A 14,303-nucleotide genomic window follows, 5' to 3' on the forward strand; every position below is an offset into this window, starting at 1 on the left:
CGGCTCTTTTCTTTTATTATCTCAGTTATTGTTTTCTCTTTACCTCCGCGCACATCATTAGGGGAACACCCCACTCTCTCAATTTTTTTTCTTCCAAATAACCAGCCGATCCTCGATCGAGTCAGAAAGGAAGCTGGTCAGTCGTTAAAAATTCACAGGTAAGAAAGTGGACAAAAACCAGCCAATGAGACGACACACTTTCCCTTTGTCTCCCTCGATTCGACCCGTCGCACAAGCCTGTAATTGTCGTAGCTATGGGGATACTGTCTTTGATCAGCTCGTGGTTGGATAATCTATCTTTGGACGACAAGCTTTAATTTACCCTGTCCGGGGCACCTTATGCCCTTTGTTAGCAGATTGGGTACTTAACATTGCCGTGTTATTGCTCTGCCTTGCTAGCATATAATACTTGTACATACGCGTACATGCCTACATACACATACACATACACTTACCCATACGTACACATGCTTGCATGCACCATACACTACCTGCCCACACTACACTAACAGGCTACCTTACCTTACCTCATATTGATCCATCCATGGATGTATCTATCTGAAGAAAACCAGCTTGGTGTGGAGTACCTACCTATTACCTAGGCACTACACCCTACCTACACCCTGACTTGTGGCCACCCTTCTTTTCTACGGTACGGTACCTTGCTAGTAGGTACCCTTACCTTTGCCTTGCCTTTGTGCCTTGTCTACTTTGTCTACCTTGCCTGCTACTTGCTACTTACATACATACACCCACTACTTTACTTACAGTACTTACTTACTTGCTTGCTTGCTTGGCTACCGACCTATCTAAGCTGGAAATCCCATTACTGCTGCTTTCAGCTACCTTTCCCCCCTCCCTCCCAATAAGGTCACCCTCCCAGTTCTTCACTCTTCCTCCAACACCACCAACCTACGAAAAGTTGTTCGAAACACCTCATGTAACACTTGAATAGGAGCTTGAAGCTACCTCGGTATAGCTATTATCATTCGACACTGGATTTGATTGTCGAATGCTTGAGCTTCGCAAACTTGGACCATCTTCAATTGATCATTATCGATTGTATTTCTCTTATCGCCAACACCGTATCGATTCGAATCTCGCGAACTCCCCCCCGCCTTCAATTCCCGACCAGTAAATGGCGGGGTTGACTAGGTCAAGATGCCGCCTCGATCTTCCTTAACGTCTTCGTTTTCTATTACCGACTCAAACAATGAAGTCGTCTGTCCTTTGCGAAATCAAGATGGCTCCAGTTGTCGCAAGCGCTGCATTGGTGTAAGTCAAGTTTGCTTCTCCTTTCCTCGCCCCTCGCCCCTCGAAGGATTTGCAAGATTACGAAGCTCTATTCGGTACATGATTCAGGAGCTATACTGCGAAATACGAAGCGAACCGACATGTTAATTAACGATTTTAAATTGAATAGGAAAAGAGATATCGTTCCATGCAGGAACATATCCGACGAGCGCATCCCGAACACTATATTTCAAAGCTCCCTGCGACAGAAGAGAGCTTCTTACTCATGATTAATACACCCCCGTCCGACCGATCTCAGCTTCAGAATTCTGTCGGCCCACCACAAGCCAACCTCGACCCGAACAAAGGTTACCCACACGACCGCCATGGATATCCTCGAGATGGGTCAAGTGCTCCCGGCACACCTAGAATCAATGACGAGTATAATGGAGGCACATTGTTACCAACCGCAAGCGCCGCAGCCGCCCTAGCCCAGCTAGGTGGCCAGCATAAATTTGAGACAGAATGGGACGCCGAATCTGTAAGTGCGCATTTAAGGCTATTCCATTCATTACCTATTATGCGATACTAATCCCAATTTCGCAGGGCTGGCAATCTGACAACGAAGGCCACCGAAGAATACCAAGGAGTACAATTGAATTGCCTCCAATACATGTTGGAAATGATCCGACTAGTGAACCATTTCCTCCTTTAAATTCTGGACCACGTAGAGATTTACTTCCGTCAATTCTTTCAAATTCGCCACCAGGTCGTTCTTCAACTCTTCCTCCCCTCCAGCGGCCTTTAGGTCCCAATCGGCCTAGGAAGCAATCTATTACCAAGCGCGGCCATAAGAAACAGAAATCCCGGGGTTCCGCGACAGATTGGCTCCGAAGAATACAAAATGACGAGCGTCTAAAACCAGGAGCAATTGACCGTAAGGCTCATTCCGTCGAGCCGTCAGCCGACTATGGCAAAAGGTGGGAAGACCTCATCGACGCCGCAGCCTCGGCTACTGAAGATATCGATGAGGATAGGACGCCTGTAAGTCGTGCCCGGCACATTCATTTTCCTTCTCTAACTTCCCAGGTCCCCCAATCTCCCATATCAATTCACCGAGCTTCCCTACCCCCATTTCCCCATCAGCATTTTCAAGGCTACCAAGCTTCACCTCTCCAACAAGCTCTTACTCCACCATCCTTTGCCCAAGAGATGCCAGATCCTTTCCCGTCCGTCGAGAGTGGTGAGAGCGGAGATCACTTCCACATTGGTGCCTCTGGACTTTCAGACTCGTCGCCAGGCTATTCATCTCAGGATGTCCACATCTATTGTGCCGCATGTCAGAGGACGTCGAAACTCCGAGAATCCTACGCCTGCACGGAATGCATATGTGGATTATGTCGGGACTGCGTAAATGTCCTAATGGAGGAGCAAGGAGCCCGCCGAAAATGTCCACGCTGCGCCACCATTGGCGGTAGATTTAAACCATTCCAGTTGGATATCCGATGAAGCTCATCCACATTACTACGCCCGGTTCCACGGATCTAGCTTAACGGTGCGATTGTACGCTATTCGAATCGCCCATGCCGTTACGGATAGCTATCATCCTTACTGGAAAGCACATAAATGGCACGCCGCAGAGACCATGCCATTCTAGCCGAGTCACACTAGAACCCATTAAGTGCCCGGCCGCGGTTTTTGATAAAAAGGCTAGATCAACAACTTGGCGAACCAGGGCATAATCCCAGGCTGAAAGCCAAAATCCCCACCACGATACGGGTTTATACCAATCCCAATATGACCCTATTCAGACATAGGGGAGTTACTCTCGTAAACCATCACGACGACCTCTTATGATATATAGGACTGGCGTACTTAGGAACCATCATAGAGAGCGTTTATGTTTAGCATCGATCATTCCGAACGAACGACTCATTCACTTCTATACTCATCCTTAGGAGGCGATCCGCACAGCTGGCTGCTTTATTATTTACCGGACTTTCTCTAGAGCTAGCCACAAGGAAGAACTTTGACCCCGCCGACGTTGCGATATTAGGAGATTTGAGCGATTTACTACATATGTATTCGCTTTAAAAGCTGTCCATTGGTATAGGAGGGGAATTCATCGCTACTATTACTGCATGATACGTTTATGTCTCGAGTCTGGGTCGCTTCGTTTTCTTCTACAGCTGCAAGACTCGCGCTTTTGTTATAAAACGCAAGCTGGCCGGCCAACATTACTTTCTTGCGTTTTACCCTTTTTTCATCGGGGAAGAGGTCACGCGTATGATATTTAGGGAATCCAATTATAGGGGAGACGGATAGGTTGCGGCGTTATCGGTTTGAGAGATGAAACGTCCTTTTTATATATGTAGCAATGTGATCACGAACACTACGTTATTTATATCTTTTTTCTGCTTGATTAGCTAGATGTATATGGACGAGAATTGAATTTATGAATTCTAGAATCATTCTGTCGCATTGCCTTGATACATAATGCTCAGCCCTTATGGTAAATTCCATAGAAAAGTCGAAGCAAGTAGGATAAACATAGATATAATGACGTATCGTTCTCTATTCTCTACCTCTATGACTCCCTTACATCTACTTATCAATCGGTCATACTCGGACTTCCGATGTATGAAACCTAGATACTGCAAGATAGGACCTTGTACCTGCGAGTACTTGAAAGAAAAGATTACATATATCATCTCCTTGACATTGAACAAAGGCAGAACGTCATAACCAAGACTTGTTATATTACGCAAGCAGGCGCAAGGGATGAAGTCTAACGGCGAACTACGTTTGGGAGGATACCTTGCTCGCGTCCCTAAGTACCTGCACGTAGAATACATTGAAAGCCGTGTTGATGCTTAATAGTCTACAACAGCCAGCCGCCCAATAGGTAGAATGCACGTAGTTTTAGCATATCACCCCCCCTCTCTCGATTTTCAAGAGTACAATAACTTCGAATCGTGAATATGATGCATTTCGACCTGTCGCGAACCACTCACTAACGCGATGCTATAACCACGCAGACGGACCTAGTAAATCATCCGCACCAACGCCATCGCGCCTTGAAGAGCCTATGCGTATTTACACTCATACCGTATTCCCGTGTCGTATTTGCCTCCATCCTCACCATACCTATCCGTATATACCTAGCCCTCCTTTCACCTCCCAGGCTTCTTGGCTTCCTTCGCCTTTTCAAGTAGCAAATTGCGCATCGCAGCGCGCGCATTCCTACTACCGCCTAACTTCGGACCTTTGAGTACATCCTCGTCCTTAGCCCCCTTCCCACTCGCACCAGCACCTCCGGGTCCACCGGACGGCGCGTTGGTCGGCTTCTTACGCTTTTGCTGGCGCTCCGCCATAGCGTCCATGAACTCGCGGCGGAACTCCTCCGCAATACGCTCATCCGCCGCGCCATCTGCATCTGCTGCGCCGCCGTTGGCGCCGTCGGCCGCAGCCGAAGAGGCTCTGGGTGGTGGAGTAGGTTCGTAGACGTCCACTTTTGCGCTCGTTAGTGATCTGAACACATTTTGTCGAGAAGCGTGAGAGCGTAGAGGGTGAAGAACTTACATCTGTTTTCTCGGAGTATTTCTTCCACCAATTGATCCCTTCTGATATCGTCGCTGTTCCGCCTATTTCGCGGACGCCAGGGCTTACCATCACGTCCAAGCCGAACTTTCTTCGGCGGCCTATTGTGATTGCCCTGTTGTTCTTCATCATCGTCCTCGACGGCCTCGCCATGCATGCGGCGCGTAGCGCGCTCCGTCCGCGCCTCGTTGCGGCTACGCGCTTCGTCACCGAGATCAATCTCCATAAGTTGACCTTGTAAGGCTCTGTTATACAGCGGTTCGGGTCTAGGCGCCGTTGATGAAGAGGATGTCGCCGTTGATTCGAAGGAACTATTGAATCGCGATTGTAATTGCTGTCCGTCTTCCTTTTGGTTAGATGATCGGCCTTGCGCGGCAGAACGACTTGTTGACGAAGAGGACGCTATAGCGCTGTGTCGCTTGGCCAATTCGGCTTCTATGTATTCCTCCCTTGCTCCATCAGCAGCTGCGCAGAAAGTAGTGGGGACGTAGTTGGTGTGATAGTAGCAATTATGATAAAACAAAATATCATAACAGAACTAGGGATAATAGAGAAATAAGGCGAGTAACTCACATATGCTTGTTGACCGCATCAGCCGCCAGTCCCGTCTGCGGTGCGAAGCGCTTCTTTACGCCGGCCGCGACGTCTAGCGCCTTGTTCTCTTCCTCTCGTATCATAAGACTCAGGTCGTCAAGCCCTTCCCCTATCTCTGCAGCAGCAGCGGCCGTCGTCGCATCGCTCAGGGCATTGCTGGCACCCGCGCCAAACTTAACACCTCCTAATCGCGCCTTTCGCGCATTTCGTAGTCGTAGGACTTCGGCTACTGACAAGCCCTTCTCTTCCTCTGTTGCATCTTCGCTTTGTATCGGGGAGGCAACATCGAGTCTAGGTGTTGAGTCTGAGGTTGTCGCTGCTTGTTCGGATTGCGGCGTCTGTACTGACTTCGATATTTCGTCGTCGTCGCCGGTAGATTCGGTTCGTTGTCTGTATGTCTTCCTTTTCTTCCCGCGGAAGACTACATGAGGCGCTGGCGTCGCCTCCGGTGTTGCGCCGTCCATGATGGGAATTTGGCAGCGCAATAAATCAGGTCAAATTATTTACATCAACTACTTCGCGGGCGATGAATGATGATTTTCCCTTTTCTTGGGATGTTGTTGTTTTATTTAGGTTGCATGACAAGTTCGAACGCCGCCTAGAAGTAAAGTACAGTGTAGAAAGGTGGGTATCACCTTCCCGAGTTTTGGTTGGTACAGGTAGACATGTACCCGAATCGAGGCTATTTAGATTACCCGCAATTCTGCCGCGTATCTCTTCTTAGCCAATCCCGCTCCGATAAAGCTCTTCCTGGGCGTCATTGTACATACATAGAAACGCAACTCCTTATCTGCATGCGATCTGCTACACTACAATTAGAAGATCAATATGTCGCAGTCACAACGAGTAAGTAAATATTTATTTCTTGTAACCCAAATATAAATAAGACTGATTATGAGATATTAGGTCTACTTTCTCGCCCATGGCCGAGTCCAAGGTATGAGCTATACTGTAATACCAATGGCGTTAGTGGGGGACTAGAAACTGACGTCACAATACGATAGGCGTAAGCTATCGATACTTTGCGCAGAAGAAAGCCGCCGAGCATAGCATCACAGGATGGTGTCGAAACACCGAGAACGGCAAAGTGAGCATCGATTTCATTATACTTCATTGAGAGGATACTTACAATATCCAGGTTGAGGGAGAGGCACAAGGACACGCAGACTCGATCAAAATGTTCTTGAAGGAACTTGACAAGGGCCCAACACATGCACATGTGGTTAAGTTGGACCAAGAAACTCGAGATGTACAAGAAGATGAAGCTCAGTTCGAAGTCCGACGATAGGCAATGAAGACCTAACGCCCACATAAACCGTAAAATTGATCGAATCGTTATCTTCTAGATGCAATGGTATCCTAAACAATGTTCAACAATCATAACCCTTAGAAACCTCTACCTTTCCTCTTGATCACAGGTTTCTTCACCGCGCCCGAAGTGATAATTTTCTTCTCTCCTTTACTGGCAGCGGGCTTCTTGGCGGCCCTTTCTTCTTCCTGTTCCTTCTGCTCTTCGTATCGTTTCTTATCCTCGGCCATTTTCGCTTCAATTTCCATCTTGCGATTGAACTCGGTTTCTGTAATGCGCTTTTCCCGAGCCGAATACCCTTTCTCCTTTACGGAGTAGAAAACGCCACCTAACTCCGCCAGCCAATGAGGATCAACGGATGTCACAGTGGACATGTACTCTTTCGATGTCAAGATCAGTTCGTGGTAGATAACATAATCGGGTAAAAAGCCAAGGCCATAAAGAGCACTAGTGGGATGGAGTTGCACAGTGACTGATGTGCGCAAATTGATGTACTCTCCAATACCCTTGACTTTAGCGGCCTGGTGGTAGTAGCCGGAGCAAATGCACTTTCGAATAATATCCCAATCTGTACCACAACTAATCATCTGCATTTTTTGCATTTTCATAATGTCAAGCAGTTGATCTCTAATTTCCTTTGCTCTGCGTAGGGACTTTGGATGCAGGAAATGGCGCGTGCACCAACCATCCGAGTAACCATTGGTTTTCCATTGTGAATACACATGGAGATAGGTAAGATGGTCGGATTCGGGAACGAAGAATTTCTCTCGCGCAGCATCAGATTCCTCCTGTCGTTCCTTTGGGCGGTAAAAGACGTTGGGAACGGACAACATGGAAACGATAGTAACCATCTCCTCACTACATCCATATTCTTCAGACATAATGAGTAGCTTAGCCAGGGAAGGGTCCATAGGAAAAGCATTCATCTTGGAACCTAAGTCTGTTAATTCTCCTAGATTGTCTAGCGCACCCAAGGCCCAGAGGTCAAAAAGGGAGGTGGTGATGGTGTCTTGAGGCGGAGGATCCATGAAATCGAAATCAAGCAAATCCCGGACGCCTAATGATTTCAGTAGAAGCACAGTATTGCTCAGGTTAGTCCGTTGGATTTCGGGTATTGTTTGAATATAGAGCTCGTCCTTAAAAGCCTTGTCGGTATATAGACGAAATGCTTTACCAGGTCCTGTGCGACCGGCACGACCAGCACGCTGGCCGGCGTTGGCTTGCGAAATTGGGGTAATCTGCAGTGTATCCATACCCATACGAGGATTATACACTTTCAATTTCGAATATCCTGCATCCACCACGTACATGATACCATCGACCGTCAAACTAGTTTCTGCGATATTTGTAGCCACGATGCATTTTCGCACTCCGGGTGGCGCTCGGTCGAAAATCTTGGCTTGGAGGTCTGCAGGCATTTGACTGTAAATTGGGAGAATGCTGAGTTTTGGCGGATCATTCAAGGCATCTAGCCTTTCTCGTACCAATTCGCATGTGCACTCGATATCTTCCTGACCCGTCATGAACACTAGAATATCACCGGGGCTCATTGACACATGGATCGCAAGTACTTGTTGAACGGCTTGATCGACGTAATCTTCAACTGGGGATCGATGAAACATAATATCGACAGGGAAAGTTCGACCTGGAATAGTAAACTCGGGTGCTCCACCAAAGAAATCCGAGAACCGCTTGGAGTTCATAGTAGCTGATGTGACAATAAGCTTGAGATCTCTCCGACGTTGCAATATTTTGTTGAACAGTCCCATCAGCACATCTGTATTGAGAGCACGTTCGTGAGCTTCATCCATGATCACGCATGAATAGCGATCTAGATCCCTCTCATTTAGCGACTCTCGAAGCAAGACACCGTCAGTCATGTATTTGATGACTGTGTCTGCACTAGTGCAGTCTTCGAATCGGATGGCATAACCAACAGTGCTGCCCAGCTTAACTTCCATCTCTTCGGCCACACGCTTTGCAACACTCATGGCCGCCACTCGTCGGGGTTGCGTACAGCCTATCATGCCTCTTCTTCCGTAGCCTTCCTCGTATAAGAACTGTGTCAATTGCGTAGTTTTTCCTGAACCTGTTTCACCAACCACGATGACAACTTGGTTATCTCTGATTACCCTCAGAAGATCTTCCCGCACTGCGAATGCGGGTAGAAATTCCCTCTGTTCCCTTAAAGACTTGCTCTGACTGAACGCACTTGCGCCGTCATTCTTCTTCATGTGCTCGCTAAACTTGTTCCCGGATTTCGAGGCATCTTCTTCGGTCGCGATCGGCAGAGCACTATCGCCCTCGTCTTCCTTCACGCCCATAAGGTTCCCGAGCGCAGTACCAGCCGTATTAGTAGCTTCTTTCGCTTGCCTCTGTCGTTCCCTCTGTTGTCTCCTATCCCTCACAACACGACTTCCTTTACGACTGAATACCGCCATATCACTCTGGTAATCCCGAACAGCCGGCACAGGCTCCAACTGCTTGGTAAACACCGTCCGCCCATCCAGAAACGGCGGTTTCAAATCATGAACCAGTAAATGAACTCTCGTCCCCTCATCCTCATCATCGAAATCATCGCCCAAAGCCCGCCGTTGCGCAACACCGGAAGTAAGCATACGATTAGTCTCCCAGGCATCATTATCTTTTTGCCTCTGCAGTTGTCGCGCATTCATATGTTTCCCCGCCTTCTTCTCTATCATATCCGCCTCCCGTTGTTGCTGCTCAACCCACGACGTATCATACGATCCAAAGGGATTATGCGAGTCATCGCCGAACGTGTGACCGCCAGTTTCGTCGCCAGTATACCAGTCGCGGTCGAGGGCATTCTGTTCCTCCGCATCGACTAGCGGCTCCGGGCCATCGAATTCATTTTGCTTCGGGGTTGAGGCCCAATTCGATTGGGCGCGAGGGGTGGAAGCGCGTGAGTTGGAGTTATGCTGGAAGCGATTGTGTGAGCGGGAAGACGATGGATGGCTTCGATTTGGGAGGGATGAGTAGCGATCGTCGGAGCGGAGAGGATTGAAATCGAGTTTTCGCCTTTTAGGGCTGAAACTTCCGTCTTCCCTATCCATCTCGAAGTGTATAGTCCTTCAAGGGGTGCGGGTTGTTCAATTATGGTGCTTCCCCGGATACTTAATTCACTAGACGACGAAAAGAAAACAAAAGGACGAAGCAGAGCGGTCGTAGGCTTAGCACAGACAGGAAGCTAATTTCTTATCAGTTCTTATCGGTGTTTATCGTCTGATTGGACCAGGGTACCTGGTAAGATCATTTTATCGATAATCCGCCCCGCTAAAATTTCATCCGGAATTTTTGTGAGATCAAAAGTTGGCGGGGCTCTCGACCCAATTTCTCGCCCGCGCAAAGTTCAATACCTCGAGTTCAGTCGCCGGTATTCAATATGTCTTCAATGATTACCACATCTACCTGGGTGCCGCGAGGCTTCGCAGCACCTTTCCCGACAAAATATAACTTTGATGAGGCCGAATTTGAAAGAATAGCTGAGCTAGCCAAGTTACAGCTAGACGACGCCAACGAAGATCTCCAAGAGGCGCAAGAAGAGGAGGAAAACGGAACAAATGAAGAAAAGGATCTCGATGTCACAGAAGAACAACCATCGTCGCAGAACGTTGATGCGGAAGAGTAAGTTTTATTTTGTTCTCTCTTGCGACTAACTGCTAAATCTATGAAAAGAATCGACATAGACGACGAGGACTTAAAAAAGTACGATTTAGAGCACTATGACGACGATGAGGAAGACGCCGAGGGCCAGCGAATGGATATGTTTGGAAATATCAAGTCCCTAGCGTACTATGAATCCAACAAAGACGATCCCTATATCACGATACCCGACGGCGAAGACGATGAAGACGACGACAGGGAAGAACTTCAGATCTTGGCGACGGACAACCTTCTCTTAGCCGCCAAGGTCGAAGACGAGCTTGCGCATTTGGAAGTCTACGTATATGAAGACGAAGCCGACAACCTTTACGTCCACCACGACATCATGCTTCCTGCGATACCCCTTTGCGTTGAATGGCTAGATATTCCCGTCTCGAAGAGCAGCGTGGAGAAGGACTCGATAGCCAACTTCATCGCAGTAGGAACAATGGACCCCGAAATCGAAATTTGGGATTTAGATACGATAGACTCTATGTACCCAAATGCGATCTTAGGTCAAGAAAGCAACCCGGAGAAGGCGAGCGGGAAAAAGAAAAAGAAGTCCAAGAAGAGCAACGATAATTACCACGTAGACGCAGTCTTATCTCTCGCCGCCAATAGAAAACACAGAAATCTACTCGCCTCAGCTTCAGCCGACAAGACGGTGAAGCTATGGGATTTACACACGACAAAGTGCGCCAAGTCATACACACACCACACAGACAAGGTTTGCTCATTAGCATGGCATTCTGTGGAGTCAACGGTGTTGCTGAGCGGAAGTTATGATCGGACGATTGTCGCGGCGGATATGCGGGTTCCCGAAGCCAAGGCTCCGCGATGGGGCGTGGAAAGCGATGTTGAGAACGTCAGATGGGATCCGCATGACCCTAACTTTTTCTTCGTGTCGACAGAAAACGGCATCATACATTACCACGATATCCGAAACGCGCCTCCGAACCCTTCTGCCAGCAAGCCAGTGTGGACATTACAGGCACACGACGAGTCATTGTCGTCTTTCGATATTAATGCGCACATTCCGGGTTATATGGCTACCGGCTCAACGGACAAGACCGTCAAGCTGTGGAATATTCAGCCCACGGGTCCTTCCATGGTGGTGTCGCGCAACTTAGACGTTGGAAAGATCTTCTCGACAAACTTCGCACCCGATGCAGAGGTCGCTTTCCGTCTTGCTGTCGCCGGAAGCAAAGGAACCATGCATGTGTGGGACACCAGCACGAACGCCGCTGTGCGCCAAGCCTTCGCGCAAAAGATCTCTACCAAGTTAGACGACAACGCTGAGGAGAGATTAATTGGCGTGGAAGAAGCTGAGAGCTCTTCGGACGATGATGGAGGTGAGGGTGAAGACGAGAACGGAGAGCCCGAGTCTATGGATGAGGATTAGAGCTTACGGGCGAAAGACGATGATGTCTCACGGTCGGATGCATCCAAATTCAACAATCTAGGTCGGTGAGTTTCGGTAGTTAGGTGGATACCGTCGTGACGTGAACTAGAACATGTTTCTAGTTTCAGGTTTTCAAATGAACCAACTCTTCTTCTGGAGCGGTTTGTTTATACTTGTGTAAATGCCGACAAAGGACTGGATCAAGACACGGCTGAAACTAGAAGGAATCTGTGATACTGGCTTCATATAGTAAGCTAGATTTTTCTTCGCAGCATCCTGATATAGATGTCCAATACAGAGTCTGCGTAGCTGGATCATCAAGGCCATGAATTTCAGTTGCGCAAGATCGTAGATCGGAATAGAGATTTGCGCTTACAGTTGCATTGACCGGGCTTAATTGATCGCTATAATGCTATGTAAGATCTTGTCAATCTAGGACCCATTCGGATTGTTACCCAACGTGGGAGTGTGTATGCTTGATTGAACTATTACGAAGAATATGAATAATTCCACTGCGAAAAAGATGTGTGCTAAGCATCAACATTCGAAGCTGTCAGAAGTTACTCATACGATGGCTCACCATGTGGCACGTAATACACGACCCTCTTGCCACTTAATTGGAGGGAATCATGGGCCGCCATGGCGAAACGGCGAATCCAACTACGTACACATTTTGGAAAGGTACGGCAAATGCTGTTATCGATTCTCAAACCAAGGCTCCCAAAGAAGGGGAAACAAGCGCTGGGCTCCCTCACACTTTTACAATGTAGGGATAAATATTTAAACAATTTGCACCGGCGATACGAGTCAAGAGGCTATCGTGACGACCGCTCCATCTGCCTTTGGCCAGACCGAGGCTGAGCAGTGTTCAGCTTAACTTGCGCGCGGGGAATCGAGAGGATCAGAGCACGCCGAAACTGAGGAGCCCGGGCGCATGGATGACGACGTCTTCCCCTCTTACCTACATATGGCGCCGCCTTCTCGGCGATAAAAATCAACGGAGTCTCTCTTTGGAGGAGAAGGGCTTGAAGATGAAACACTCGAGCCAGCCATGGCCAATGGCGGTTGGGAACATGCGACCAATGAGATTTTCTCCGCAATTAACGCCTTGCATGGTTTCGTCGGTTTCAACTGCAAGAAACTCCCTGGTCCGTTTGTTTCCTTCTTTTGTTCTGCTTCCCGAAAAAGGAAAAGTTCCTTTGTCAGAACCGGGGCAATCAATTTGGGTCGTCCAAGGGCAGGGGTTCCTGAAAAAAAGAAGTGTTGTTCAGGGGATAGGATGATGGGATTGATGGATGATTCTCACTCAAGGCCCACTCCACTTCCACCGATTCCTCCAGTGGATATGGCTTGATTGATTGACCTGATCCTAGTCGCCAGCTGGAGGCGAAGTCCTTGGAACATGGGCGTGGTAAATTGCGCTTTCAGGCCTTTGTTCAGGCGCATTGAAAACTGATACTGATTGAGGTTCTTTGTTGTATGATATTTTTAACTATTTTGAGAATATCAATTAACTACTACCGTTGGTATTCAGAAATGGTGGATGTGACCCAAAGGCGTGGGCGTCGTTAGAAGAGTGGCCACGTAACGGTGCAATTTCAATAATGCAGGATCGGAGTGAGTTGTTATAGTGATGAGTGTATTCTATGTCATGTATGTCATTGTGTAGCACCGAACACGGAGGGTGATGGCTCACAGGATGATTCGAGAGCTTTGAGTATTTTAGACGTTTGCCTTCGTCTTACTGGCTGGTGTTGGACTGGTACCTGCATATGCTGATATGGTGGCTGACAATCTTTTTTCTCGACGTGGCGTAGGAGGGTGGAAGTCGGGAGCATATCGCCGGGATGCCAGCTAATAAAAATCAAGTAAGGAACCGCTAAAGTGTGCCCTCTTTGAAAGACGGCATCTGATTTGACGGTACCTCGCCTGCCGAGCTTTCGCGGATCAGGGGTAGCAGTTCGGTCGGCCAATCCGCTGTCCCTGTTATTAGATTCGCCTGGCTGGGTTCCCGTCTGTGCTAATCTGCAAGTAGGAAGCGCCCAAAAAATTAACAGAGAACTCCGCAGGGATTCTAGGTCGCCCTCTTTTTACTAACAAAAGTCTTCAGTTGGTTCCTCCATCCAGTATGTGGCCCTGTCGATCGATCGGTTTGTCTTTCCTTAGCCAGGAGTTGAGAGAAATTGGTTAGAATAGTGATAGCGTAGATAGCATACGTAGGTCAAGACATTTAAACAAAGGGAATAGATACGTGTATGTATGTGCCTGAAATGTATCATTGATGGATGTAGTGGTGATAAGTGGTGATAGATGGGATTAGAATGGAATCATCAACTCGATTCATGCCGTTGGATGGCCTGTACAACGTTGTAGGTACTATGCAAGTGTGAACTCTTTGTCAACCCATTTAACCCATGTTGGTAGGTACATAGTAATGTTATCACCCTAGTAAGGAAGGAACTTGTGAAAAGATAAAGCATTTCGTAGCGTGTACACCATTCT

At 48.0% G+C, this 14,303-nt stretch overlaps 5 protein-coding genes across 5 annotated transcripts; 3 read left to right on the forward strand and 2 right to left on the reverse strand.

Annotated features, from left to right (window-relative positions):
- Nucleotides 1-544: 544 nt before the first annotated feature.
- On the forward strand, nucleotides 545-3,024 carry F4822DRAFT_74693 (uncharacterized protein). The gene is made up of 3 exons (XM_051463912.1): nucleotides 545-1,275; nucleotides 1,424-1,774; nucleotides 1,840-3,024. Exons 1-3 carry the CDS (start codon nucleotides 1,162-1,164, stop codon nucleotides 2,740-2,742), a joined length of 1,368 nt encoding a protein of 455 aa, XP_051309114.1. The 5' UTR covers nucleotides 545-1,161; the 3' UTR covers nucleotides 2,743-3,024.
- Nucleotides 3,025-3,971: 947 nt separating this feature from the next.
- On the reverse strand, nucleotides 3,972-6,054 carry F4822DRAFT_420297 (hepatocellular carcinoma-associated antigen 59-domain-containing protein). Its single transcript, XM_051459685.1, has 3 exons — nucleotides 5,407-6,054; nucleotides 4,816-5,282; nucleotides 3,972-4,744 (listed from the first exon to the last, which is right to left on the reverse strand). Exons 1-3 carry the CDS (start codon nucleotides 5,889-5,891, stop codon nucleotides 4,407-4,409), a joined length of 1,290 nt encoding a protein of 429 aa, XP_051309115.1. The 5' UTR covers nucleotides 5,892-6,054; the 3' UTR covers nucleotides 3,972-4,406.
- Nucleotides 6,055-6,126: 72 nt separating this feature from the next.
- Nucleotides 6,127-9,886, reverse strand: F4822DRAFT_420299 (P-loop containing nucleoside triphosphate hydrolase protein). Its single transcript, XM_051459686.1, has 4 exons — nucleotides 6,566-9,886; nucleotides 6,432-6,514; nucleotides 6,334-6,364; nucleotides 6,127-6,273 (listed from the first exon to the last, which is right to left on the reverse strand). The coding sequence occupies exon 1, from the start codon at nucleotides 9,808-9,810 to the stop codon at nucleotides 6,814-6,816; it is 2,997 nt and encodes a 998-aa protein (XP_051309116.1). The 5' UTR covers nucleotides 9,811-9,886; the 3' UTR covers nucleotides 6,127-6,273; nucleotides 6,334-6,364; nucleotides 6,432-6,514; nucleotides 6,566-6,813.
- F4822DRAFT_434463 (Acylphosphatase) lies at nucleotides 6,256-6,715 on the forward strand (the record flags this gene model as incomplete). Its single annotated transcript, XM_051462011.1, has 4 exons — nucleotides 6,256-6,273; nucleotides 6,334-6,364; nucleotides 6,432-6,514; nucleotides 6,566-6,715. 4 exons carry the CDS (start codon nucleotides 6,256-6,258, stop codon nucleotides 6,713-6,715), a joined length of 282 nt encoding a protein of 93 aa, XP_051309117.1.
- Nucleotides 9,887-10,070: 184 nt separating the features above from the next.
- Nucleotides 10,071-11,867, forward strand: F4822DRAFT_74767 (WD40 repeat-like protein). Its single transcript, XM_051463913.1, has 2 exons — nucleotides 10,071-10,381; nucleotides 10,433-11,867. Exons 1-2 carry the CDS (start codon nucleotides 10,140-10,142, stop codon nucleotides 11,799-11,801), a joined length of 1,611 nt encoding a protein of 536 aa, XP_051309118.1. The 5' UTR covers nucleotides 10,071-10,139; the 3' UTR covers nucleotides 11,802-11,867.
- The last annotated feature ends 2,436 nt before the right edge of the window (nucleotides 11,868-14,303 follow it).

This window comes from Hypoxylon trugodes (genome assembly GCF_022578975.1).
Source record: "Hypoxylon trugodes strain CBS 135444 unplaced genomic scaffold F4822scaffold_11, whole genome shotgun sequence".
Taxonomy (NCBI): domain Eukaryota; kingdom Fungi; phylum Ascomycota; class Sordariomycetes; order Xylariales; family Hypoxylaceae; genus Hypoxylon; species Hypoxylon trugodes.